The sequence below is a fragment of the Macaca thibetana genome, chromosome 17 (genome assembly GCF_024542745.1).
Source record: "Macaca thibetana thibetana isolate TM-01 chromosome 17, ASM2454274v1, whole genome shotgun sequence".
Taxonomy (NCBI): domain Eukaryota; kingdom Metazoa; phylum Chordata; class Mammalia; order Primates; family Cercopithecidae; genus Macaca; species Macaca thibetana.
In genome coordinates, this window is record NC_065594.1 from 29,739,036 (window position 1) to 29,763,840 (window position 24,805).

The 24,805-nt window shown below is 43.9% G+C and overlaps 2 protein-coding genes across 2 annotated transcripts in view; both read left to right on the plus strand.

Annotated features, from left to right (window-relative positions):
• The window catches only part of LOC126940470 (peptidyl-prolyl cis-trans isomerase NIMA-interacting 4-like), a 1,058,238-nt gene that overhangs the window by 150,327 nt on the left and 883,106 nt on the right, over positions 1-24,805 (plus strand). The gene's annotated exons all lie outside the window — the stretch shown is intronic.
• Positions 15,608-24,805, plus strand: part of FAM124A (family with sequence similarity 124 member A) — a 61,071-nt gene continuing 51,873 nt past the window's right edge. Inside the window, exons 1-2 of the mRNA XM_050766314.1 lie at positions 15,608-15,848; positions 24,677-24,708. Coding sequence (XP_050622271.1) covers positions 15,781-15,848; positions 24,677-24,708 — 100 coding nt within the window. The 5' untranslated portion in view covers positions 15,608-15,780. The remainder of the gene's footprint in view (positions 15,849-24,676; positions 24,709-24,805) is intronic.

Below are 24,805 nucleotides of genomic sequence, written 5' to 3' on the forward strand. Positions count from 1 at the left end.
GCACAAGGCTATCAGGTGGAAGAAATTTCGGGCAAAAGAGTACCAAGTGCAAAGGCCCTGAGGTGGGATATGCTTGATCAAACAGTAAGCTGAATTCTTTTAAACTTTACATTTCAAATACATACAGATCACTTGTGAACTTACAATGAGACATTAATACAGTAGATTTGGTCTACTTCATCATTTATTTTATTCCTAGGGTTAAAGACATTAACCAAGTCAACCATTTTACTATCTCAAGCAAATGGGGATTACTGCTCTAACTGCAGCCAACAGGCTGCAGCTACTAGCCCAAGAAAACAGAGGTGACTCTCCAAGAAAGCCAGGGTGATTCGTCTAAGAATCAAAGTTGCTTATTAACTAGTTATTTGGGGCAATTTTGCCAATGACCCTGAGCAAGAAGATGTGAGCTTCCTTCTGTAGACATCATCCCAATAAGGACGCCCCGTGCACTTCTGCCCAGTGGAGTTGCCTTTTAGCCGGTATACCTGGATTCAGGTTCATGTTGACTAATCCTCAGATCTGATTTGAATCTGCAACCACCTTGACTGGAATCAATAAACCTCTCTGTCACCCAATTCTCAGCATCTCTAACTAGGAGCCACAGCATCCCCAGTCATTGTGATGACATCTTGTTTCACTTTTCCAGCAAGCCTTTCTGACTCTCACTGACTTCTTAAATGGTGATGTACCCAAGGTCTGTTTTGACTTTTTTTCTCTCTCTCCCTCTGGCACTGGCTCCCACTTGCATGCTTATAACACCCTGTCTGTGCTGACCCACAAGGAGAAGCGAGACCATTTCCACCTTTACCCCATACCATCTATCACCATTGTAGCTTATAAATAATGTCACCTGCTGAGTTCTCAACAGAAACACAATGACATGGTAGATAATGTGAATCATATATAGAAGGAAGCAAAGAGAGTGTGCATAAATACAAAACATGCAATTCGTGTTAGCCCAAAGCCAGTCAAGCTAGCTTGCTGGTAGCTTCATCATCGAGAGGCAAAATTAGAGTGGAATTTTTAATTAAGAAAGCTGAAATCTGAGCAATTGTATTTTGAGCTTTTAGAAGAAAGATTTGAATGGAAGATTGTGGTCAGCAGGTAGCTAGGGAAAGAGCCACAAGACAGTGCAACTCTGTCCAAGTGTCTATTGCACAGATCAGAGGAGAGGGAGTCCCTGTGGACTGACCCGAGAGCTCGTTTCCCCCGTGGTTTGCCTGAAGTAAGCAGTCTGGAGCCAGGGCACTTAAGAAAGCGAGGCATTTGGGGGGATTATGTGAGTAAGGAAGAAAAAAACAGAAAAAGCACCAATGTCCCAGCCCAATCCCCAACCCAGGTCTTCTGTACCCTTCCATGGGTGCAGACATATATCTCCTCAAGCGACTGTGGCTTACCACAGACATTGTGTTATTATCTCCTCCGGGACTATTGACCATTGACTTGGGTCATTTCCAGGGAGAGCAAAAGGAAGAGATCATGTTCTTGAGATGGTGAACTCAGGAATCGAATCACCTGGGTTGAATTTCTTGACTGTATGCTTTAGCAAGTTACTTGCCTCATTGTGTCCATTTTTTATCTGCAAACTGGGTAAATATACCATCTAACTCACAGGGCTTGGAGAATGCAAAGAGTTAATATATTTAAAGGGTGAAGAATAGTGTCTGGCTCAGAGTCAAATTCTCAATATTATGCTAATGAGGACAGGAGGAATACCACAAAACTCAGCAGTTGTGAGCTTAGAACTTTTATTGCGCTTCTCCCAACTTCTGCTCATCAGAGCAGAGCTTGTGTCTCACTGATTCTTTTCCCCCAAGACAATTATATCAGAAGCATGGTGCTTATCCTTCTTTAGTGATTTTTTCCTAAGACCTAAGCAGAAGAGAGAAATCAAATGACTATTTGCTAAACTGCTCTATCAGCCTCAAGGCAAAAAGTTTAATAAATTAAAACATTCTTCCAGCTGGTTCCTGTTGAGAGTGCAAAGTTACCCTTTGACTTATGATATATTTGGAACCAAAATGAGGACAGGAGGAATACCACAAAACTAGTATTTCTAAATACTAAACATTTTCATACCCTGGTGTTTTTCTTTTGTTAATTGTTTGCTGTTTTGTTCTGTTTTTATAAGGGACAAAAACCATTGTAGAAAAGAAATTTATCATATATTTGTAAAAACTGCTTTACAGTTTTGTTTTTGTGTGTGTGTGCTGGTTTTTGTTTTTGTTTTCTGTTTTTTGTTGTTTGATACGGAGTCTGACTCCATCGCCCACGCTGGAATGCGATGGCACAATCTCAGCTCACTGCAACCTCCACCTCCCAGGTTCAAGCAATTCTCCTGCTTCAACCTCCAAAGTAGCCGGGATTACAGGCATCCACCACCACACACAGCTAATTTTTGTATTTTTAGTAGAGGTGGGATGCTTTACAGTTTTTGTCTCAATCTCAAATTTTGCTAAGCACAAACAACTTTAAGACACAGTCTTGACAGGGGCTAGAACGTGTACATAAATATGCTGGACCCATAATTCAATAAGAATAACTTCTCTCACTTCCCTAGCTTGGAGTCTATGCTCACCAAGAAGCCTTCTGATTATAATTTGTCTTACAATAATTTGTCTTTAGGCAGCAAATATATTGAGCCACTGTTTGTCTTCGGTAGTTGTATTTCTTACTATGAATTAATAAATTGACATGTTAATTGTACATCAATCTTTTGTGAGTTTTGTCTGTTATGAACAGACCCTAAAAGACTGGTTAATTCTGGAAGCTCTAGAAAGTGAGTGTCCTATTCTCTAAAGTCTCTGTAATACTGTAACTACAGCCAGGTATGATTGCCAATATGAGGTTATGACTTGGGGACCTCCTAGCTTACCTTTACAACATCTCTAGTTGGTTCTTAGTTACTACAACTACTGCATTTATATATCCTATGATAACCTCTATATGCAAATGCCCAGTGGACTTTAACTTAATGTCTACCTGAAGCTCAACATTTCTAAAACATAATTTGTAGTATTGCCCTGCAAGCCCATTCTTCCTGCTACTTCTAGAGGTGTCAGGAGACCAAAGAAAGAAAGGCCTTAAGCAGAGTAGAAACAAGATCTGGTTTGCATTTCTGTAAGAGTTCTCTACCTAGTATAGAAAATAGATTGTCGGAGGGCAGGAGTGGATACAAGATGGCCAAGTAGGATACTGCAAGTTATCTATGTCTACAATGACATTGACCTGGACTGAGGAGGTGACACAGGAGATGAAAAGAATTGGACAATTCAAGAGACATTTATGAGGTGTATCTGTGATGGGTGGATATGAAAGGTGGCAGAGGCAGGGTGTGGTAGCTCATGCCTGTAATCCCAGCACTTTGGGAGGCCGAGACAGGCAGATCACCTGAGGTAAGAAGTTCAAGACCAGCTTGGCCAACACAACGAAATCCTGTCTCTACTAAAAATACAAAAATTAGCCAGGTGTGGTGGTGGGTGCCTGTAATCCCAGTTACTGGGGAGACTGAGGCAGGAGAATCGCTTGAAACTGAGAGATGGAGGTTGCAGTGAGCCGAAATGGTGCCACTGCACTCCACCGTGGGGGACAGAGCGAGACTCCATCTCAAATAGAAAAAAAAAAAAAGGTCAAAGAGATAGAGGTATCAAAGATGGCTCCCTGATATCAGGTGGGTCATTTACTCAGAAACATGGAGGAAAAGCAGCAGGTTTGGGGAGGAAAACCATAGTCACTGTTTTGGACGTGCTGAATCTGGTATATCTCTGAGCCATCCAAGTAAAAATGCTATGTAGAGGATTAGACTTAGGGTTGAAGCTCAGCTGGGGGAAATGGGCCAAAGACATAAACTTAGAAGTCATCTGCATATTAATAGTGCTTATATTCATGAGAATGCACAGGATCTCCAAGGAAATGAGTGGAGAATGAGAAGACAAAGCGGGGTGCAATGGACTGGAATAGAGATTCCAATGCTCCAGTATTAGAAGCCAGACTGATCTCTAGGACCTAGCAAAGGAATCAGAGAAGCAGTGTCCAGAGAGGTGGGAGATAAACCAGAAAGAGTGATGGCTTGGATGCCAAGGAGAGGAAGTGCTCCAGGGAACGGGCAATGGCCGCCTGTGTGGGCTGTGGCTGAGACATCAAATTGAAGTTTCTACAATCTTTCTCCTAGGAAAAATCCTGTAATAGTATCAGAAAATGTTTATTGAAAAAAAACCCTCTGCATATGCAATGTAAATCCCAGTTCCGTTTAATAAAACAACTTTTCAAAAATTATTTATGTAGCACCAAATTAAAGAATTTTAGAAAATATATAATTGTTCATCCAGAAAGTTGTCGTTGCAATGCCAGACATTTGAATGTTTTCAAATATCTCAGTGTTTGGCATCTTGTAAACCAAACGGGCAGATGTTCGGCAGTCTTTTTTCTCCCCATGAATCATCCTGATATTCAGCACCATGTATAAAACAACCCAAAACTTCCCACAGCTAGCTGACCCCACATTCCCACCTATCTCACTAAAATCCAGTGGCTGCACCTTGATCTCTTTGGTTTATGCACTACTGGCTTCTTAACTCACTTAGAACACCATTTGTCAGTATTCTCAGATTCACAGATAAAATATTACATGCATTCCCTCCCACCATGAAGTCAAATCCAGATAAATTTTGATTCAGTAGCATAAGCCCTCTGAGATCCCCATATAGGGCTTTGCTTGTTTCCAAGGTGACGAAACCCTGCAGCTAGTTACTATTCCAAAGCACACAGCCAGATTCCCATCACTACGCTATATTCCATTTTCTATTCAATTTCACCCCCAGGAGAAAACTCAGGGGTTATATGGAATTGCACATTTAGACTTGCCCTTCTGTCAAACATTAATAGAATCATGGAATCATAAGGCAGAGGGAGACCTGGGGAACTCATGGACTCAATCTCCTCCCCTCAGCAGGTGGATGTTTAACCTAACTCCCAGGAACTGAGGACCCTCCTATTTAAAAGATAGCCCCTTTATCCTCCAAAGGCAAAGCTTCTACAACCTGCAACAAACAATTCCTAGTGCTTAGCAGCCTCTACCCTGTGAGTACCCTGAGGTAGCACAGCATCCACAGCTATCACAGTTGGGGATTGCCAGTCAAAGATAGACTGGGAAGAAAATGACCTACTGTACCTAGAGATGATTCACATAGAGTACTTTTAATTTTGGAAAACATTATGAAGAAGCAAAAGCATCAAAGCACAGCCAGTTTAGTATAATGTTTTTCAGATTAGATTACTCAGCTTGGAAACGTCCAGAGGTCACCAACCATTCACTTGGGTTGCTTCTTGAGGGGTTGTGGGAATTAACCATTGTCACTCAGTGTACTCTGTTTTCATGCCTCTTCCAGTAAGTAAATCTCCCAGTGGGAGGAAACCTAGTTATGTGAACTGTGTCAGCTCTCCCACATATTCTGCTTTGCCCATGATGAACACTTGAATAAAATTTGGTCTTTTTTAGAAAGAGAGTGAACATCTTTGGAAATTCCTCTAGTTTCCTCTATGGGATTAGAAGAGGCATCAGAACATTCCCAGCCCGTGTGCTCAGTCACTTTTTGGCGACATTTGCAGAATGCCTACTGTGTGCTAGGCTGGGCGTTCAGTGCTAGGCATGGAAGCGTTTCTTGTAATAACACTTACCACGTGGCAGGCACTATGTTAGACAGTGAAGGTACAGTGATAAGCAGGATAGTCTGGTCTTCATGGAGCTTATAATTTAGAGGTGGGAAAGAGGAAATAATCAAAGAATCACAAGAAGAAATACAAAATGATTTTGTTAAGGTCCTCTGAATGCGTAAAAGAGGGGTGCCAATCTAGTCAGGAAGGAAATAATGACTGAAAGGTCATCTAATGACTAAATAGGAGTTAACCAGATGAAGATGGGCCAAGAAGAGTATTCCAGGTAGAGTACCTGGCATACGCAAAGACTCTGTGCCTGGAGAGGAAGGCTGTCCTGTGAGGAACTAAAGAAAGCCAGTGTACTTGGAGTTCAGAGAATGCAAATAAAGTAGGGGGAAGACTATGATGACACATGGAAGGCTTGTCTCCATCCTAAGTGCAACAGGAAGCTATTGCAGTCTTTCAGTTATGGACGGGACAATATGGCCAGATTTGTCCTCCAGGAAGAACACTCTGGCTGCAGTATGGCAACTGGATATAAGAGGGCAGGAGTGGATGTGGGATATATGGCAATTGGATATAAGGGGGCAGGAGTGGATGTGGGATATATGGCAATAGGATATAAGGGAGCAGGAATGGACGTGGGAAGCCATTTGAAAGACTAATGTGATAAGCTAGGCTAGAGAGAAAGGAAGAATGGAATTAAGATGGTAGCAATGGAATTGAAGACGAGGAAGAAATTTCAGGGCACTTCTAGCAAGCAGAAATGACTAGACTCAGCAGTGAACTGATAAGTAGTTAAGGCAGAGGGAATTTTCAAGGATGACAGCTAGAAAAAGGCTTGTATAGTAGAGAGACGATGGTACCACACACTGAGATAAGGAACAGGGAATCATGGCAGGGGCGACTGTGTGGGTGAGGGACTATGGGTGGTAATTATGAGTTTAGTTTTACATAACCATAATTGGAAGCACCCTCAAGACATGCAAGGAAAGATGTCAAGGACATAGTGGGATCAACAAGGCTGAGGCACAGAGGAGATGCTGGAGCTAAAGATTCACATTTGGAGTCATATGCACATCAGATGAAATTATGGGCCCAGGGAGAAAGTGCTAATAAAAGCAGAGAGCTGAAGAACAAGCTTTGGGGACTACAGTCCATAAAGACTGAGTAGACGAGGTGGCATAGGAGGCAAACCAGACAGGACCAGAGGGGCAGGATGAAAACCAGGGGCCCTTGTACCTTAGGAAACAGGAGAAGAGACCATTTCAAGAAGGAAGGAGGGATCGACGTGTCTAAGAACACTGCAACCTACCTGTAATGGAAGGGAAATGGAGATAACAAATATGGACAATGGTTTCAGACAATCTGCTGTGTGAAGGAGTAGCACCTGCTGAAAGGGGATGCGGAGTTAATATTTTTTTCTTTTATAACATGAAAAAGTTAAGTGTATGTAATGCTAACGGGAGAGACCGCATAGAAGGCTGAAGATGCTACAGAGAGAAGGAGCAAGGAATAGGGTAACATTTCTGAGAGGGGTGGATAGGATCTAGGTGGATTGACTATTTGTAAAGTAGTCATTGTGAAAGGGATGACCCGGTCAGGTTCTCAGACTGTATTAAAAACAACCACACAACTAACTGCAGAAGCAAGCAGCATCATTGCCAGCACCAGGGAACCCCAAAGAAACTGTCAGTTGTGTTTCTTGTTGCCACCCTGAGGACAGCCAAGCTAGTCAGGCAGCTGCCTACTGGTCGACCCCCAGAGTGGTTGTCTGTGCCTGAGACTCTGTTCAAGCCCATCCAGTGCGGCAACCTCTTTCTTCATTCAGTGGCCCATGATACTTATGAAGCTACAACTCAGAAAAAGGGCTCTGGACCCACAGGCCCGGTACTGCCAAAAAGCAAGCAAATGAGCCGAGTGCACCAACGGATGTTGTGATAAAAGTTATGATAAAAGGTCCAGGGACCTATTATGGGGGGTAAAGAGGATTCCCTCAGCCTAACTTGGAATTTGAGAAAAATTATCACATTGTTTTCAAACTGTCTAGCTACTTTTCACCCCTGGAATATAGCTGGCAGCTGCTAGGGGCAAGGATTGTGCCCTTTTTATCTGTGTCCCCAGTGCCTAATGTGGTCCCTGAAACAGAGTAATCGATGAACCAGGAGGACAGGGTCCATCACAAGGAAGGTAGAGAGAAATGGGGCTGAAAGATGAACCAAGGTATATGCCTGTATTTGGTATTCTGTGAGATGGTAGCAATGAAAGTGCTTTTTCTTTTCTTTTCTTTTCTTTTTTTTTTTTTTTTTGAGACAGGTTTATATTCTGCTGCCCAGGCTGGAATGCAATGGTGTGATTCTAGCTCACTGCAGTCTCCAACTCCTGGGCTCAAGCAATCCTCCCACCTCAGCCTCCTGAGTAGCTGAGACTACAGGCATGTACCACTATGCCCAGCCAATTTTTAAAAAATTTTTTGTAGAGACAGGGTCTTGAAATGCTGCCCAGGCTGGTTTTGAACTCCTGGGATCAAGTGATCCTCCCTCCTCAGTTTACCGTGGTGCTGGGATTATAGGTGTGAGCCACTGTGCCCAGTCACAATGAAAGTTCTTAAAGCTGTGCTGTAGGCCAACAACTCAAAGCAGTAGGTATGTCCAAAGACCTTTAGGGTAGCTCAATTGAGATACCTAATTAGGAGTTTTTATGAGGCTAAGAAATAGGTAGGAAGACAGAAATGAGGGTAGGAAGGACTAGAACAAGTGGTCATAAATTTGTATCTTGCAGTTTCAAATTGCAAGGTTAGAGCTGGTACAAAACAAAGATAAAAATTTAGGTAGACAGGATGATTCTGAGCCAAATGCCAAGGTCCTCACTGGGCCAGGGGGAGATGCCAGGATGTCTGTAATAACAACACCAGCAGCCACGAGGAGTGGGGCTGGAGGAATGGTTTCTGCCCTTCCCCTCTTCGTCTCTTTGCTGAATTCTACTCTTTAAAACTCAACTTACATGATCTATTCTCTGAAACCTGTGCTTATCACTTCCTCCCCTTTTCCTCTTTTCCCTGACACCCTCCCTTCCCATTCTCCTGAGGATGTGTCATTTTCTCCCTTCCATGGGCTCTAACAGCATCTTGCACAGCTTTCTTTCCTTTTTTTTTTTTTTTTTTTTTTTTTGAGACAGGGTCTCCCTCTGTCGCCCAGGCTGGAGTGCAGTGGTGCAATCTCAGCTCACTGAAACCTCTGCCTCCAGGTTCAAACAATTCTCTTGCCTCAGCCCCCCAAGTAGCTGGAATTACAGGCGACTGCCACCACATCCAGCTAATTTTTTTTTTTTTTTCTGAGACGGAGTCTCGCTCTGTTGCCCAGGCTGGAGTGCAGTGGCATGATCTCGGCTCACCGCAAGCTCCGCCTCCCGGGTTCATGCCCATTCTCCTGCCTCAGCCTTCCGAGTAGCTGGGACTACAGGCACCTGCCACCAGGCCGGCTAATTTTTTGTATTTTTAGTAGAGACGAGGTTTCACCGTGTTAGCCAGGATGATCTTGATCTCCTGACCTCGTGATCCGCCCGTCTCGGCCTCCCAAAGTGCTGGGATTACAGGCATGCCATCGTGCCCCGCCTAATTTTTTTTTTTTTTAAGTAGAGATGGCATTTCACCATTGCACAGCTTTCTGAACTGAATTGCATATGCCACTGTCATAGCATTAATTACATTGTATTGAGATTTGAGATTTACTTGCTTGGATCTCCCACTAATGATTGTCAGGGTCTAAGGGCAGGATCTCTATCTTATTTGGACCAGATCCAACAGTATCGTCGGGTTAGTATAATTTGGAAGAGTGAGTGCACGAATGCATGACATTCCTGTGGACAGGGACAACAGCACTGGGACAGTCAGAAGCAGAACCAGAAAGAGGTCATGGAGAAAGATTTAGATATGGAAGCTGACCGCAGAGTAAAATGATAATACCAAATACTTCCTATGTACCAGGCATTATCTCAGCACTCTCTGTGTGACAACATCTCAGTCCTCATAAAGACCTTAGTAGCCTGTGACACAAACAACTGAGTCCCGGCAAGGTTAAGTAACTCGCACCAGTTCACAAGCCTAGCAGGTGATAGAGGGAGAGGGAAGACTTGGGCTTGTGCACTGCGGCTGGAGAGAAACTCAGTCTTACCCATGATAAGATCCTGCCTCCCACATGATACGGCTTCAAAGGCAGTGTTATGAGTCAAATTGTGTCCCCCAAAATTCATGTGGTAATATCCTAATCCCCAGTACCTCAGAAGGCGACTGTATTTGGAGACAGGATCTTTAAAGAAGTGATTCAGGGTCGGGCGTGGTGGCTCATGCCTGTAATCCCAGCACTTTGGGAGACCAAGATGGGCAGATCACAAAGTCAAGAGATCATGACCATCCTGGCCAACATGGTGAAACCCCGTCTCTACTAAAAACACAAAAATTATCTGGGTGTGGTGGTGTGCACCTGTAGTCCCGGCTACTCGGGAGGCTGACATAGGAGAATTACTTGAATCTGGAAGGTGGAGGTTGCAGTGAGCCGAGATTGCGCCACTGCACTCCACCCTGGTGACAGAGTGAGACTCCGAGAAGAAAGAAAGAAGGAAAGAAGGAAAGAAGGAAAGAAAGAGAGAGAGAGAGAGAGAGAGAAGAAAGAAAAAAGAAAGAGAGAGAGAGAGAGAAAAGGAAGGAAAGAAGGAAGGAAAGAAGAAAGGAAAGAAGGAAAGAAAGAAAGAGCTTCAGTTACAAAGAGGCCATTAGAGTTGGCCTTCATCTAATCTGATTGTTTTCTTTACAAGAAGAGGAAATTTGGACACACAAAGAGACCCAAGGATGCACACAGATAGAAGAAAGATACAGTGAGAAGGTGGCCATCTGCCAGCCAAGGAGAGGCCTCCAAAGAAACCCATCCCACTGACACCATGATCTTTCACTTCCAGCCTCCAGAACTGTGAGGAAATCAACTTCTATTGTTGAAGCCACGCTGTCTGTGGTACTTTGTAATGGCAACCCAAGCCGACCAACAGGTCCTTGGAGCTGGGGAGGACTGAGTCCCTGAAGAAAAGTGTCAGGATGAAAGCAGATGGAAGGCCAAAGTTTTCCAAGCCTAGGTTATTAGTAGGACCATAAATGAGTGACTTAGCCACAGTTTCCAGGAGGCGTGTCTATCCTTACGGGGAACTGGAGGGCAATGCCCTGAGTCTAGGGTTCCCTTTGATTCTTAAATTTCCACAGCACGTTTCCAGAAGCCAGCCTTTCACATTACCATCTCATTTTACGCCCACCCACCCACCAGTTGTTGGGAGTCACAGTGGGTGGGTGGTCTGATGTCTGGCTTGGCCTCCAGATCCTGTCCGGGTATAAACTGCAGGCTGAGAATTCTTGGGAAGCCTCCAAGGCAGGACCACTATCTGTGCTCTCCCTTATCAAAGCGGAGTCATTTATATTTTAATGAGATTATTTCCCAACACAACAGTTTATCTTTCGTTTCATTTATCCCTTTGCCATCTGGTCCCCTTATGCTTGCATGTAGGGCTAGTGGCTTCCTTTGTCTAAGTAGATTTGTCAATAGTTTATAAATTTTCTTCTCATGATCATAATATTTATTTTTCACATTAGACAGACTCTTCTGGAGACTTGGAAGAAAGAGATTTCTTTTTTTAAATTTTAATGTCATTCCTTAACCTGTAATTTTTGTTTCTGGGAAATGTGTTTTCAAAAATTAATTAATTAAAGTGAATGAGCAAAAGTTTCCAGACCAATGTATTTTCTGGTTCTGTTTGCTACTGTATAACCCAAACAAATATTTTACTTAAGGGACTAGATCAAGCTCGCCTAATAGCAAATGGTGCACATGCAATGAAAGTGGCCTAGCTTCCCTCTAAATCGAAACCCACATCTGGGCAAATCCTATGTTCTGGAGATTTTTATTTTTATCTGTTTTCAGTCTCTTGCTTTAAAGTTCTTATCTTAAAGCTACTTAGCTCCTCTTTTTTTGGCCCCCTCCCAATTACTCTTGGCCTTCTTAATCACAAATCCAGCTCTTTCATCAGCATAGTTGATGGACTCTATTTACCATCCGATTAGCTTAAGTTTTTTCCTCCAAGACAGGGCTTTGGCATTCCAGTCCTATTCTAATGGCTGATGGCACTACATACCTCTCAGGTGCCTGGTGGGAAGGCCAGCCATGCCCATTGGCCATGGAACATGATAAACTGCCCTCTCTTGACCCAAAAAGCTCCATTAGGCCAGAAAATAGCTCTGGCCTATTCCTCAACGTATTCTCAGCACCAGCCACTGCCTAGTACACACTGAGTGTTCAATAAATAAATGAATGAACTGCCTTGTTTTCTAACACACCAACACATGCAATAATATAAACAGAGACTAAAACATGCTTTATAGGTGAAATACAACATAAGATTGATGTTCAGACCTCTCTGAGAAAAAGTGATTAAAACATCAGCAATATATTTTATTCATATACTTCATAGTTTCTAAGGGGCTTTGAATCTCCTGTGAGATTTATATCAACAACCCCATTTTAAGGACAAAGGAAACCTCACAAGGTTTTCGTGAGAATTAAATAAATCATGTATGTAAATCCTTATCACAATGCCTGACATGTAGTAGAAACTTTAGAAACAGTTGATGGGCTACCCTTTTTCTCTATTGAGAGTTTAAACCACTAGTACATGAAGGATTCTGATCCAGAAGTCAGGTTTCATGTTTCCTGGCCTGTTACACTTCCTGCGATACCTCAGTATTCCCCCAACGCTGTTCTCAGGCTCTGATAGGAATATCTTTAGGGCAGCATTCAAGATACCCTGAGCAGACCAGTGACACTTTTCTGAACCCATCTTAAAGGGGTGAAGAACGAGAGCATTGTACCCTCACAATTAGAGAGACTGACATTAAAAAGCTGGACTGTGGAGTGTGGGAACCATGTAATTTTAGGGGTTACATACCCTGCAGTGTTCACTTCAAGGTTCTTGTGCTGGTTACCTGCCAACAACTCTTATACCCACCCTCCCCCCTGCAAAAAAAATGGGCCAGGTGCAATGGCTCATGCCTATAATTCCAGCACTTTGAGAGGCCGAGGCAGGAGGATCACTTGAGGCCAGGAGTTTGAGACCAGCCTGGGCAACATATTTTTCTCTACAAAAAAATTAAAAATCAGCTGGGCATGGTGGTATGCCTGTAGTCCCAGCTATTCAGGAGGCTGGGAGGATCACTTGAATCAGGGAGGTTGAGGCTATAGTGAGCTGTGATTGTGCCACTGCACTCTAGCCTGGTCAACAGAGCAAGACCCTGTCTCAAAACAAACAAGCAAAAAATGAAGTGAGGCTATTAAAACCTGGGAACTGAAGCAGAAAGCCATGCATCACTGGAATACAGTGATACTGTTCAAGCTTCTCTTCCATATAATAAATGCATCACTGAGTTGCCATTAGACTGCTATGCCAATGATGAATGATAACACTGTATCCCCTGTGGGCAAGGGGAACCTGAATCAATGCATCATTTTGAGATGTGGCTCGAGGTTTTGGTCTGGCGTGCCCTTTCTCTGGATATTTAAGGCAGAAATCATTTAAATAGCATCTCATTTTCTAAAGCCCATCTTCTAAAAGTCATGCTGATTTCACCCTTTCTTCCCTGGCCTTTTTCTTAGTACCATCTTCCTGAAGATACAACTGGCCCACTCATCAGCCTTCTAGGTAAGTGGCACGGGCTCCAGCCACCTTAAGTGGACTACCTGGCTTCCCTGCTCACTGATAGGGTGTCCTGGGACAAGGCACTGGAACTCAGTAGGGTTTAGTTTCCTTGACAGTAAAATAGAAAAGTAAGCCTATTTCACAGCACTTCCCTGAGGATCAAATGAGGTACAGTTTGAATTGTTCCCACACAGAGTAAACAAAGGTAGGTTCCCTCGTGGCTGCAAGAAAAAAAATGGCAGAATGTTCATTATACTTACCTACTTGGCCACTTGTATCACTCCTTTTAGTTTGGATTCATTGACAGTCTTTTTCTATTTTCCAAATACACGTAATGATCTACTGGTGACTTCCCGGAGGTGTCACACTTAGGTCAAATGTCTTGCTACCTACCGTCTTTGCAATTTCACATAGCTCCAGTCACCCAACTTGCCATCACTTCCCCTCTAACTAAACGCTCAGTGCCACAACCTGCCTCACACTTGGAGGTGTCTCTTCCTGGAGCACCTCCTCACCTCACAACCTGCACTGGGCTGCTTCCCTGTCATTCACTCGACACACACGCATTGCTCCAGGGGCTGTTCCAGGTGCTGGGGACACACCAAGAACAAAAAACACTGTGTCCCTGCTCTCATGGAGCTGACCTTAGGGGTATGGGTAGGGAGGAAAGAGCAGGTGGCCAGTAAATAAATCTATCATCTGCCAGCTCCTAGTACAGTGCTAAGAAATAGAGTTGGGTAAGGGGATACTGTGATGTAGGATTAGTCAGTGAGGCCTCCGTTATGAGGGGCCATGTGAACCCAGAACAGAAGGACATGTGGGGGGAGTCTTGCAGAAAATCTGGGAGAAAATATCTCAAAAAGAAGGAACAGAAAGTGCAAACGCCCTGAGGCAGAAGAGGGCTCAGGTATCCCTCCCTGAGAGAGCTTTCCCTGCTCTCTCACAATTTGAATTCTGTTCTCTCTTTCTTGGGCACACTATTCTTTTCCTTCATAGTGGTTTATCTCCATTTTGTTACACATATATAATAATAATATATATACACACACACATACACACAGAATTTCTTTAACTGTCTCCCCTCTGGATTGTAAGTGCAATGAAGGCAAGGATCATACCTGTTGCTATTTTCTCTCATTTGTATATGCAGAGTTCACCCTCCTGTTTGGCATTTAGTTATTGAATGAATCAGTACATTAAAAATGATCATTAATGACATTGTGCAATGCATCACTCACAATGTTTCTCACCCTACTTGAGAATTTTCTTTTAGAGATCAGTGCACAGGCAGGCGAATCTCCCCTGAAGAACTGGCACGCTCCTTTCTTTCAGCTAATGAGCACCAATATGTCCGTTGCTGCTGGGGTGCAAGGAATTTTAGGCTCAGTAAGGACAATTCCTCCCAATGGTTTGGATAGGACTGTCAGAACTAAATTCAGGTTGTTCAGATTCTCCTTCCGACCGCCCTGCCAACTTGCCTCCCTCTTCACCCTCCTAATAGGAGGTGAGCCCCTCCAATAGTGATCATTAACTCACCCTGAGGTTATCCCCTTGCTGCAACAATCCGTGAATTGCAGGTTCATTCAATGCTCTAAATTATTTTTAAAGGCTTTTTTTTTTTTTAAGTAGCAAAAGAATGCATGACACCTATTGTAAACTGGCAAGTTGGGGGGTGGGATGTCACTCAGACGTGTACTGAGAAAGGTGATAATGAATTTGGCGTCAGCAATTCTTCAGAAACTATAAGAAAACACCCAGGTATTCGCATTGTTCCCAAAAGGGAAACAAATCCTTCTCAGCTTTCACGATGCGCTGAGGTTGGTTTTCTCAGTGCTCCTCCCGGATCAGGAGCTGGGGAACCTCGTGGCAAGCCCTGGGGCTCGGGATTCCCGGACTGTGGGCCTGGGAGAGAGGGGCGGCTCTTCTGTGCACACTCACCCCGCCCCCACAACACATACGCGGTCACGCACCACAGATGGGCACACGCGCTCAGCACAGCCACAGTCGCGTGCAACCAGGAGTGCACACCGCACCCACATCACACCGCATCCACAGACGCACGGGACCTCACACGCCTCGGCCACTCACGCGCACACGCCCCCCACGCGCTCACGCACTCGCTCGCGCGCACTCCCCGCGCACCGCCGCGCGCACACGCGGGTCCCGCCGGACGGCGAGGGGCGGGGCGGGCGCGGCCGCGGGTGCCCCGCCGGGCGCGGCCGGGAGAGGGCGCGGCGCGGGGTTCGCGGCTGGCGCTCGAGTTGTTTGCCGGCTCCAGGGCGGCCAGACGCTCGCGGGGAGCCCGGCCGGCTCGGACTGGAGGGAGCGGCCGGGAAGGAGCGCGTCCCGGGTCACGACGGCGCCCGCGAGCCGAGCGCGGCCGGGACGCGCATCATGGACCCGAAGGCGAGCGGCGGCGGCGAGGAGGACGACTGCGTGGACTCGGGCGCCGAGACTGGAGGGTGAGCCGCGCCGGGCCGGACCGCGGGCGGGGGGCGCTCTCCGAGTTGCGCGGCGGCTTCTCCCAGGCTGGGGACCCTCCTGATCCCCGCAATGGGACAGGGGCGCGGGGCTTCTCCTGCCGGATCCTCCGCTGCCTCCCAGGCGGGCCGAGCGATCCGTGGCTGCCCTCGGCAGGGCGGGCCCCACCCGGGGGAAGGAAAGTGGAAGGGCTCAAGGTTCAGTGCAAGCCCACCCATCCGGTGAGGCGATGCAGAGCGCCAGGCGGATGCAAAGAGCCCTTGTCAGCATCGCTAGAGACAGGAGATGCTCTTGCACTTGTTTCCTCCTTCCTCGGGGACTTTCCTCCTGTAGCTCCGGAGCACCCTGGAGTCCGGCCCTGGAGATGGGGAGAGGAGGAAAAGCAGGGTGGGACACCCGCACCTAAAGTCTTTCCGAAGTCGGCTAGGAGGATGGCATTTCTCGTTATATGGCTTCATCGTGGGACTTTAATCTGTGCTGCCGAGTCCCCTTCCTCGACTCCTCCAGTCCCGCCGAACTTCGTCACCTCTAAGTGCACCTGTCCCAGCCGGAACCGTTGGCCTGTTGTACCGGCGGGATGGAGATGGTGTTAAGATTAGGATCTAGCCCTGCCTTTTTTTTCTTTTCTTTTTTTTTTTTTTAATATTCTCTTCGCTTCAGCGGACTCAAACAATGAGCTCAAACCTTTGGAGACTAATTAGTTAGTCTCCAAACACTGTTTTCCTGAGCGGAACAAAAGACAAAATGCCTTTTAGGAGATGAATGTCATTATAAAGGCTTCCAGGCAGCCCCTATATCTAAAGGACTTTCCTGTGCAGAGTCAGCACCACATCCAGGCCACCGGTACTGACCCAGGAGGAAAGGATGTCTTTTCCTATCTGGAGTAATCCTGGGGGAGGGCGGGAGCTGCCCAGACTGCAGAAAGCCTCATTCCTGAAAGGTCGGAGAGGTTTTAGACTAATCTCAGGATTTGGCAACCCTGTGAGGGCAGGTAGAGAATCTAGGCCCGCAATCGACCCAGAGTTCTAACCCAACCCCGGCAAAGCTCCCGACACAGCCCCTCCTGCCCCACCACTCCTAGCCCAAATGTGGGACTTTACTCCCTAGGGCATTCACCCAGCAATGGGCTTTCTCTGTTATCTAAACTCATTCATAGCTCTTTACAGCACCCAATTATAATCTGGTGGAGTAACCTGATGCTAAATGCTAAACTCCCTTTCTTCTTCCCACTCTTTGTATAAGTGGCATGTATCAACTTTAATTGAAGATTATTGGCTTTTTTTTTTTTCTGCCACTAGTTAGCTGGACTATGAATAGAAGAAACAAAGCAAAATTAACCAGCTTATTTGTAGCCGCGTTAAATAAAGCGTTCACTAGTCTATTCATTTTCAATTTGCAGAGCTCACCTAAAACTGATGTTGTTTTCAAGGGCTCTGTCTTAGAGAAGGGAGAGGAAGTCCTGACCCAGGGGGTGATATCGCCCCAGGATCTGGACATCAGCATGACAGCTGCCAGGCCTCCTGGGAGGGGCTCGCCACTCCTGCTGACACCAGAGCTTCTGTTCTCAGCCTCTGTCACTAAAATGTGTAGTTGTAACAGGACAGAATTGTTTAAAGAATTCTTGGCCGGGCGCCATGGCTCACGCCTGTAATCCCAGCACATTGGAAGGCTGAGGTGGGCAGATCACCTGAGGTTGGGAGTTCGAGACCAGCCTGGCCAACATGGAGAACTCTCGTCTCTACTAAAAAAAAAATACAGAATTAGTCGGGCGTGGTGGCACATGCCTGTAATTCCAGCTATTCGGGAGGCTGAGGCAGGAGAATCGCTTGAACCCAGGAGGCAGAGGTTGCCATGAGCCGAGATCACACCATTGCACTCCAGCTTGGGCAACAAGAACGAAACTCCATCTCAAAAAAAACAGAAATTCTTACTGTATCACTAGCATCCTTAAACTAAAGGTAAAATAGCATGCGTTTCAATGTATGCTCATTAGTTTTGTGTTTTCCGTATATTCATAGAGCCCTTGAATTTCAGTTATCAAAAAGCTGTTCATCGTTTCCCTATTTTCTGGAGCTTGCCCCCACCCCTGACCCTATCCAGTTTTCACAGAGATTGTGTAGAAAGCACATAGAAAACAGTAAGTGTTTGCTATCATTAGTATTTTTAAAATGCAAATCTGATCATGTCTCTCCTTTTCAAACTTTTATGGCTCTGTTATCTACAAATGCAAGGAATTTAACGTGGTTTGTATGCCCTGGCTCCTGCTATGGAGTCCCTTCTTCCCTCCCTGGCCTTGTTTCTCAGCAGGTCCTTCTGTGCACCTTGTATCTAGCCACATCTGACAGGTTTTTCTGTTTCCTCGCCTTTGTCAGGCTGCCCTCTTTGCCAGCTCTGCCCTTCCCACCTGACATGCCTGTCTGCCAGGTGAAACTCTACTCTTCTTTCAGGACTCAGCTCAAGTGACACATCAGCTAAGGCAGTGATCCTTAATTTGGGGTCCATGAATTGCTTCACGTTGTATGCAAATGATGTGCTTCATGAATTTGTATGAGAAGAAACTTATTTTCTTTAATCAGATTCTCAAAGTAGCTGGTGATCTCTTCCAAACCAAGTTTGGGCAAGGTCTGAGACATTTCATTTTCAACACACTGTGTCTGAAGTGTTGCGAGACATCCAAGTAAAGATGATGAATCAGCAGTTGGGTATATGTGTCTGGAACTCAGTAGGGAGGTCCGCGTGATGACGTTGCAGTTGGGAACTATTTACCTAAAAATGGCAATGGAAGCCCTGGGAGAGACGAAATCAACTGAAGGTAACAGCAAGCACTTTCTTAGCATTTAGTATGTGCCACCTGCAGTTCTAAGCCTTTATGTATTTCATGGACTCCTGGAATCCTTCAACAACTCTGTGCAGCAGCTGCTCTTTAAGACCAGCCTTGAGAAACTACATTTAAATGCCCAGTCAATGAGAACGAGCTGATAAAGGAGCCTGAGAAAGAGTAGACATGAGGTCAAAGAGGGAAGAATATGAATCATTGAAGCCAAGGGAGGTTTGAGTTTTTGAGAAAGGAAGGAGAGATCAACTCTGCTACTGAGAAACGGATGAAGATGAGGAAAGCTAAATGTCTTTTTTAAATGGAGATGATGAAGTGAAGGAAGAGTGGTATTTCACAGTGGGGTGGTGGAGATAGGAGCCAGATTAGAGTGGCTCTAGAAGGCAGTAGAAGGTGAAGAAGAGGAGGCAGGTGAATTCCTTTGTCTGGAAAAAGGAGAAGCAAAAAGAGGCAGCATCTAAAAGGGAGACTGGGGTGAAGAAAGATTTCCTAAACATAGGCGCTAATTGAGCAATCAGTGTGATAGAAAGGATTCTATAGAAAGGGAAAGGAGAAGGAGGAGAAAAGATGATCATCTGTAATGTTGGCTTGCTTGCTTGCTTTTTTTTTTTTTTTTTTTTTTTTTTTTTTTTTTTTTTTTTTAAAAACACACAGGGTCTCTCTGTCACCAGGCTGGCGTGCATTGGTGGAATCATGGCTCACTGCAACCTCAAACTCCAAGGCTCAAGTGATCCTCCCACCTCTGCCTCCTGAGCAGCTGGGATTACAGGCCTGCACCACTGACACCATGCCCAGCTAATTTTTTTTTTTTAATTTTTATAAACACAAGGTCCTGCTATGTTGCTCAGAAACTGTCTTAAACTCCTGGCCTCAAGCAATCCTTCCACCTTGGCCTCCCAAAGCACTAAGATTATAGATGTGAGCCACTGCTTCTGGTCCTGTAGTGTCAGCATTCTGAAAAAGTGGAGGCAGATGGACTTCAGACCTCACGGGAATGGATGGCTTTAGGTAGGAGGCAGGACATCCCCTCCTGCAATTAAAAGGGCAGGCAAGATGGGGTTTCTCTTTGGTGTAAATACAGCCCTCCACCATCTGAGGAGAAAGGAGATTTGAATAGTTGTTTGGGGCAATGTTGAGCGGGTGCCCAGTTGAAATTTGCAATTACGTATTTATAGAGGTACAGGTTCCCCTAGTTATTTATTTTCTCGCAGCAATGCTCAACTACCTAGGGTCAGGCAGAGAGAGATAGTGGATAGTTAGGATCATCAAAATTTGGGGTAAGGGGGTGGGAACAAAACACAGAAACAAGAGCTGTCAGGGTATTGCTTAAGCTGATTATCCATCGTTTCAGCGGCATGATGGAAGAAACAGTTCTGAGAAACTTCATGCATCCCACTGCCGGTGGCTGTGTTGGCCACTTTGAAAGTTAGTCCCAAGAGCCAGCCTGCTCTTTCAAATTCTGGCTCCTCTACTTAGGGACTGTGAAACCTTGATCCAGTGACTTAACCTCTCTCTGCTCTCAGTTTCCTCTTCTGTACAATGGGGATGATGACAGTAGTACCTACCTCCTAGGGTTGGTGTGAGGATTAAATGAGCGTATATATTTAAAGCCCCTAGAACAGTGCCTGTTCAGTGCCTAGAATCCTAGTGCCTGTTCAGTGTCTAGAACCCTTAGGACATGATTATTTCTCATCATACTGTATTATTATTGTTATAGAGTTTTATATAATAAAAATGGTGAACTCAAGTCCATATGTTTTTCAAACTCATCACAATAGATCCTCTGTTGCTTTTAAATACCTTAAGTAATTTGATCATTCAGAACATCTGAGAGACTACAGGGCATGCCTCGGTATTCTAATAATTATATTTTACAGATGAGGAAATGGAGACTCAGAGGGCACATGGCTCGTTAGAGGCATGAATTGAAGTCTGGATCTCCAGTGTGCTTCCCACCTAGTGAAGTTGCCTCTCCAGGAGCTGTTTGATCTGTAATTAATTCTTGTTTTCTGCTCAGACATTTTCTTTTGCTTGAAATGCTGCTGTTGCTGTCTCACCTACTTAATACAAGCCAAGACTAAAAGCAAACTAGTATTCTTCTGTAGCAATTGATGTCATTTTGAAACTCCCATTTTCCAAATCCACTTGAAAGAAGCCTTGTGCTCTTATGTACTTTTCGTTATAGCAAAAATTGGCAAGTCGACTGCTGATGGTGGTAAACTATCTTAAGAAACAGAATCCCTTAAATAGAAGGACAGCCAGTTCCTTATAAACCCAAATAAAAGCCAATGCTTTATAATGACTGTTTCATTAGTGATGCCTTCAAGATTTGGCATGTAAGCCACTCTTTTGCATGTGATGGATTATTTTCATTCAATAGTTTGGTCTGGCATTAATAAACTTCCACTTCCATCTCAGCTGTTGCTGAGCTTCTGAACATGTAGGGCCATACCATGCCCTGTTTCTTTGGAGGACCTCCAACTGATACTTCGCTGTGACTTAAGACGTAACAAAAAATCAGGGGTCTAGACTTTAAATAGGTGGGTGGAAAAGAATAGGTGGGGTGAATTTTTAAATGGGACAGGTCTTTTAAAAAGATGAAAGAGGAAATGCTGTATAGAAGACCAGATCATTTGTTAGTACTTTGTTATCTTTGTATTTAAGGTAGAGCTAGTTAACACTAAATTTAATTCAGTGCAACGAGGGTTAACAGATGAGGTCCATGATGCATTGAACTGATGTTTTACAGAAACATCAAGATCAATTTTACAGGAATGCCAAGATCAATTCTGATGCCATGATTTTCCTGGAAAATAATTTAGGAAGGTATTCTATATGTATGTAGTATATCATTTGGTAGCTAGGCTGCTGTCTGATAGGCTAAACTGTTTTAAGTACAGAACCTCTATATAATCCCTACATGTAATAATGTAATTAATATAGTCAAGGGACTGCATCTAACTTTCTGTTCATTATTGGCACAAATACTAAATAACATTTGGAAATGTGTCTATATTTGTCAGGTGTGTGAATGTACATAATTCTTGTATTAGTCTGCTCTATATCATGTATAAATTTTTCATTCTAAATTCACCTTTCATGCTTCATTCTGGCAGGGTTGAATGTCTTGTGCATAGCCAGCTAACTAAATTCTTCTGATGTGAGACCAATAAACAGAAATCTCAAGGCAGGTACCCTACTGCTGTTCCTTCGTGCCTAAAAAACACTGGGGGAGTACAGACTCGTCCAGAGAACCCTAATCAAATACCTGGTTATTCTCTGAAATGGTTTGAACCTATTTATTTTGTGCAAAATTGTTTCAAGCTTTGTAGTTTGTCTTTCCTGGCAGTATTTCTAGTAAATAAGCTTTTGAGGTTATTTGGAATATATTTTAAGAGCTATAAAAGTATTTTTACTTCAACTCAGTCTATATTTCCACCCATGATAATTTTTCTAAGGAAAAGAAAATAAATATAAAGCTATATTCATAAATACCTCATTACTGTATGTTTTGTAAAGGTGAACAACCAGGAACGATCATTTAGCCAACAAAAGGGTTGAATAAATTATAGTATATTACTCAATTTAAAATGATAATTACAGGAAATGTGTAGCAGCATGTTATGATGGTATCAAGTGAAAAGAGCAATTCAAAATTGTGTCTCTGTCATTATGGCAACTGTGTACAAATTGCATATACTGAGGATCAGAGGCTGGAGAGCAGTGGGAGGCTGTAGGTGACTCTCTGTGTGTTTCTGTTGTGACAGTGGACTGAGGTGAAAGTTGGACTGCAGAGCCGGGCCATCCATCACAGAGAGAGGGGTTTGTGTTTTACACTAGTGAGCTTGAATTTCATCCAGAGAGAGACATGATCAGATTTATCCTTGGCAAAGATTGGCTGCTGTATGTGGAGGGAACTGGAGCAGGATCAGTGTGATTGTCAGAAGGCTGACCATTTGGCAGGCCCAACCCGGTGGTGCCCTTAGTCTAGAAATATGGAGGGACTCATAGAGGGGCATCAGTTATGCCAGCACCTGTCCTAAGACACTAAAATACTGTTGCACTTTAAGATTCTTGAACTATGTTTCCAGTGTAAATTTCATTCTACATACATATCCATCTGTATGCAGATCTTTAAAATGTATGCATATGTGAATCCCATCTGCTTCAAGAGAATTTGGAAAATCCTAGCTGAAAATACACATTTTAAAGAATAAAAGAAATAGAAATATCGCGCATTCTTATTGTGTGTTGTATTTGAATAGTCATGACATTTCTTTAAAGTCTGTCCATCTCAAGATGATTTTATTGTAATCGAGTTGCTTTCCTGTTGCATCTACCACAGTGGATGTTTGCTGAACAGTCACTCAGTTTATATATAATTACATTTCCAAGTATTGTTCAAAAGTTTATGTCCTGAGTGGTTCCAGAAAGAATTTAATGCACCAGTACTGGGTTACAAATCCTGGGCTTCAGAACGTTACTAATCCTTGACCCTCCCCTCTCTGTTGTCTCCCTTAGCCAGTATGTCACCATGTGCTAGCCAGTCAATCCATTCTGCCTTTGGACTCCTTCCTTTCCACCCACCCTGCACACTCACTTCAGTCACTAATCATTGCTCACCTCTTGGTCTCTGTACAGATAGTATCACTTTAATTTCCTAGTCAATAAAATAAAAAATTGAATTTTATATATATATATCTCTCTCTATATATATGAATGCAGTTTACAATATATAAAGGGATATGCAAAATGTTGGTAGTTGTTATTCTTTCCAGTTTTAAAATTCATTGATTCCATGACTACTAAAATATTTCATTTGCAAAAGTGAAAACCACATGTTGTTTTCTTCCATTTTGTTCCTCAACCAATAAATCAATGCAGCATTTTGAGTGATGTAGGTTATTTTAACCAGTAAGAGGCATGCTGCTTATGATTTTTAAAAAAAGTTTTGCATGTACTTTTTTAAATGTGGCAAGAAGTTCAGTGGAGTGAAAATTGGATGATTTAAGAAAGGCAACAGGAGACTAAGGAGATAAAAGAAATGTATATCTATAAAATTAAACATAATTAAGCAGTTTATTTGCATAACTACATCCCATAACTTCCATGGCAGAATAAATCCCTACGTGCTAAAGTGATTAATTTCCTACTGAGAATGACTTTGGGACACTAGGGGAAAAAAATAAATAGCTTCCATATCAAACTTGTTGCCAGAGAGGAAAGTCTTAACAGCTACAGAAGTAGGGCAGAAACTTACTAGAGATTAAGCAGATCCTTGGCTACAGCCTCACTGTTACAGAGGCTGAATGCCAGCAGCTGATTCCTCAGCGTAGAAACTGAAAGGGCGATTTCACTCCAGCCTTAGCCTGCCTTTTCCCTTTCCCTATCACAGTTCACATCCTGTTACTCTAATATCCAGCAGGCTTTCTTCTCAGATGGAACTGAAATCAGTGGAAATATCATTGTGCCTTTGTTTCCTGGTGGTCAGCCCCACCTTGAATGCGGAAACCTTCAAAGCTGAGGTTCCCTCTCTCCTCGCACTGGTATCCTCTGCTTAAGTCAACTAAGAACATTTCCCCATGGTGTGGTGCGAACATTTGAAGGGTGCTCATTTGCAGTAACCTTTTGAGGGAATCTGCGAGTGATGAGTCTGTTGAAAACTTTGGGACTTCTCCCCAGAAAAATAACCATTCAAAATTTTTGCTAAACCTTTAAATGGCTTCTTCCAAACCCCATCAGAGGAATTGGCAGAACTCATATGAGGGCCCCCAAAATTCTAAAGTTCCTTTAAAGTTTTGCTTTCAAATTCAGACATAACTTTGTTTTGCATAAAATGAGCCTTGGCACTACAGTTCTTAATTGGTGACATTTCTTTACCAGTTAAATGCTACTTACCACTGACTGTTTAAAATTCTGGCTTGAATAAATCATTTGGATAAAGAATTCTACTAACACTGAGGTCTTGTGTTTCAGGTCCGACTACAGCCACCTGTCCTCCACCAGCAGTAAGTATCGTTTAAACATCCTTCAGCATTGTCTAACAGTCCCCGGAGAGGTCAGTACCATAGAGGCCATGTGTGTACATGGTTTTATAGTAGGTAT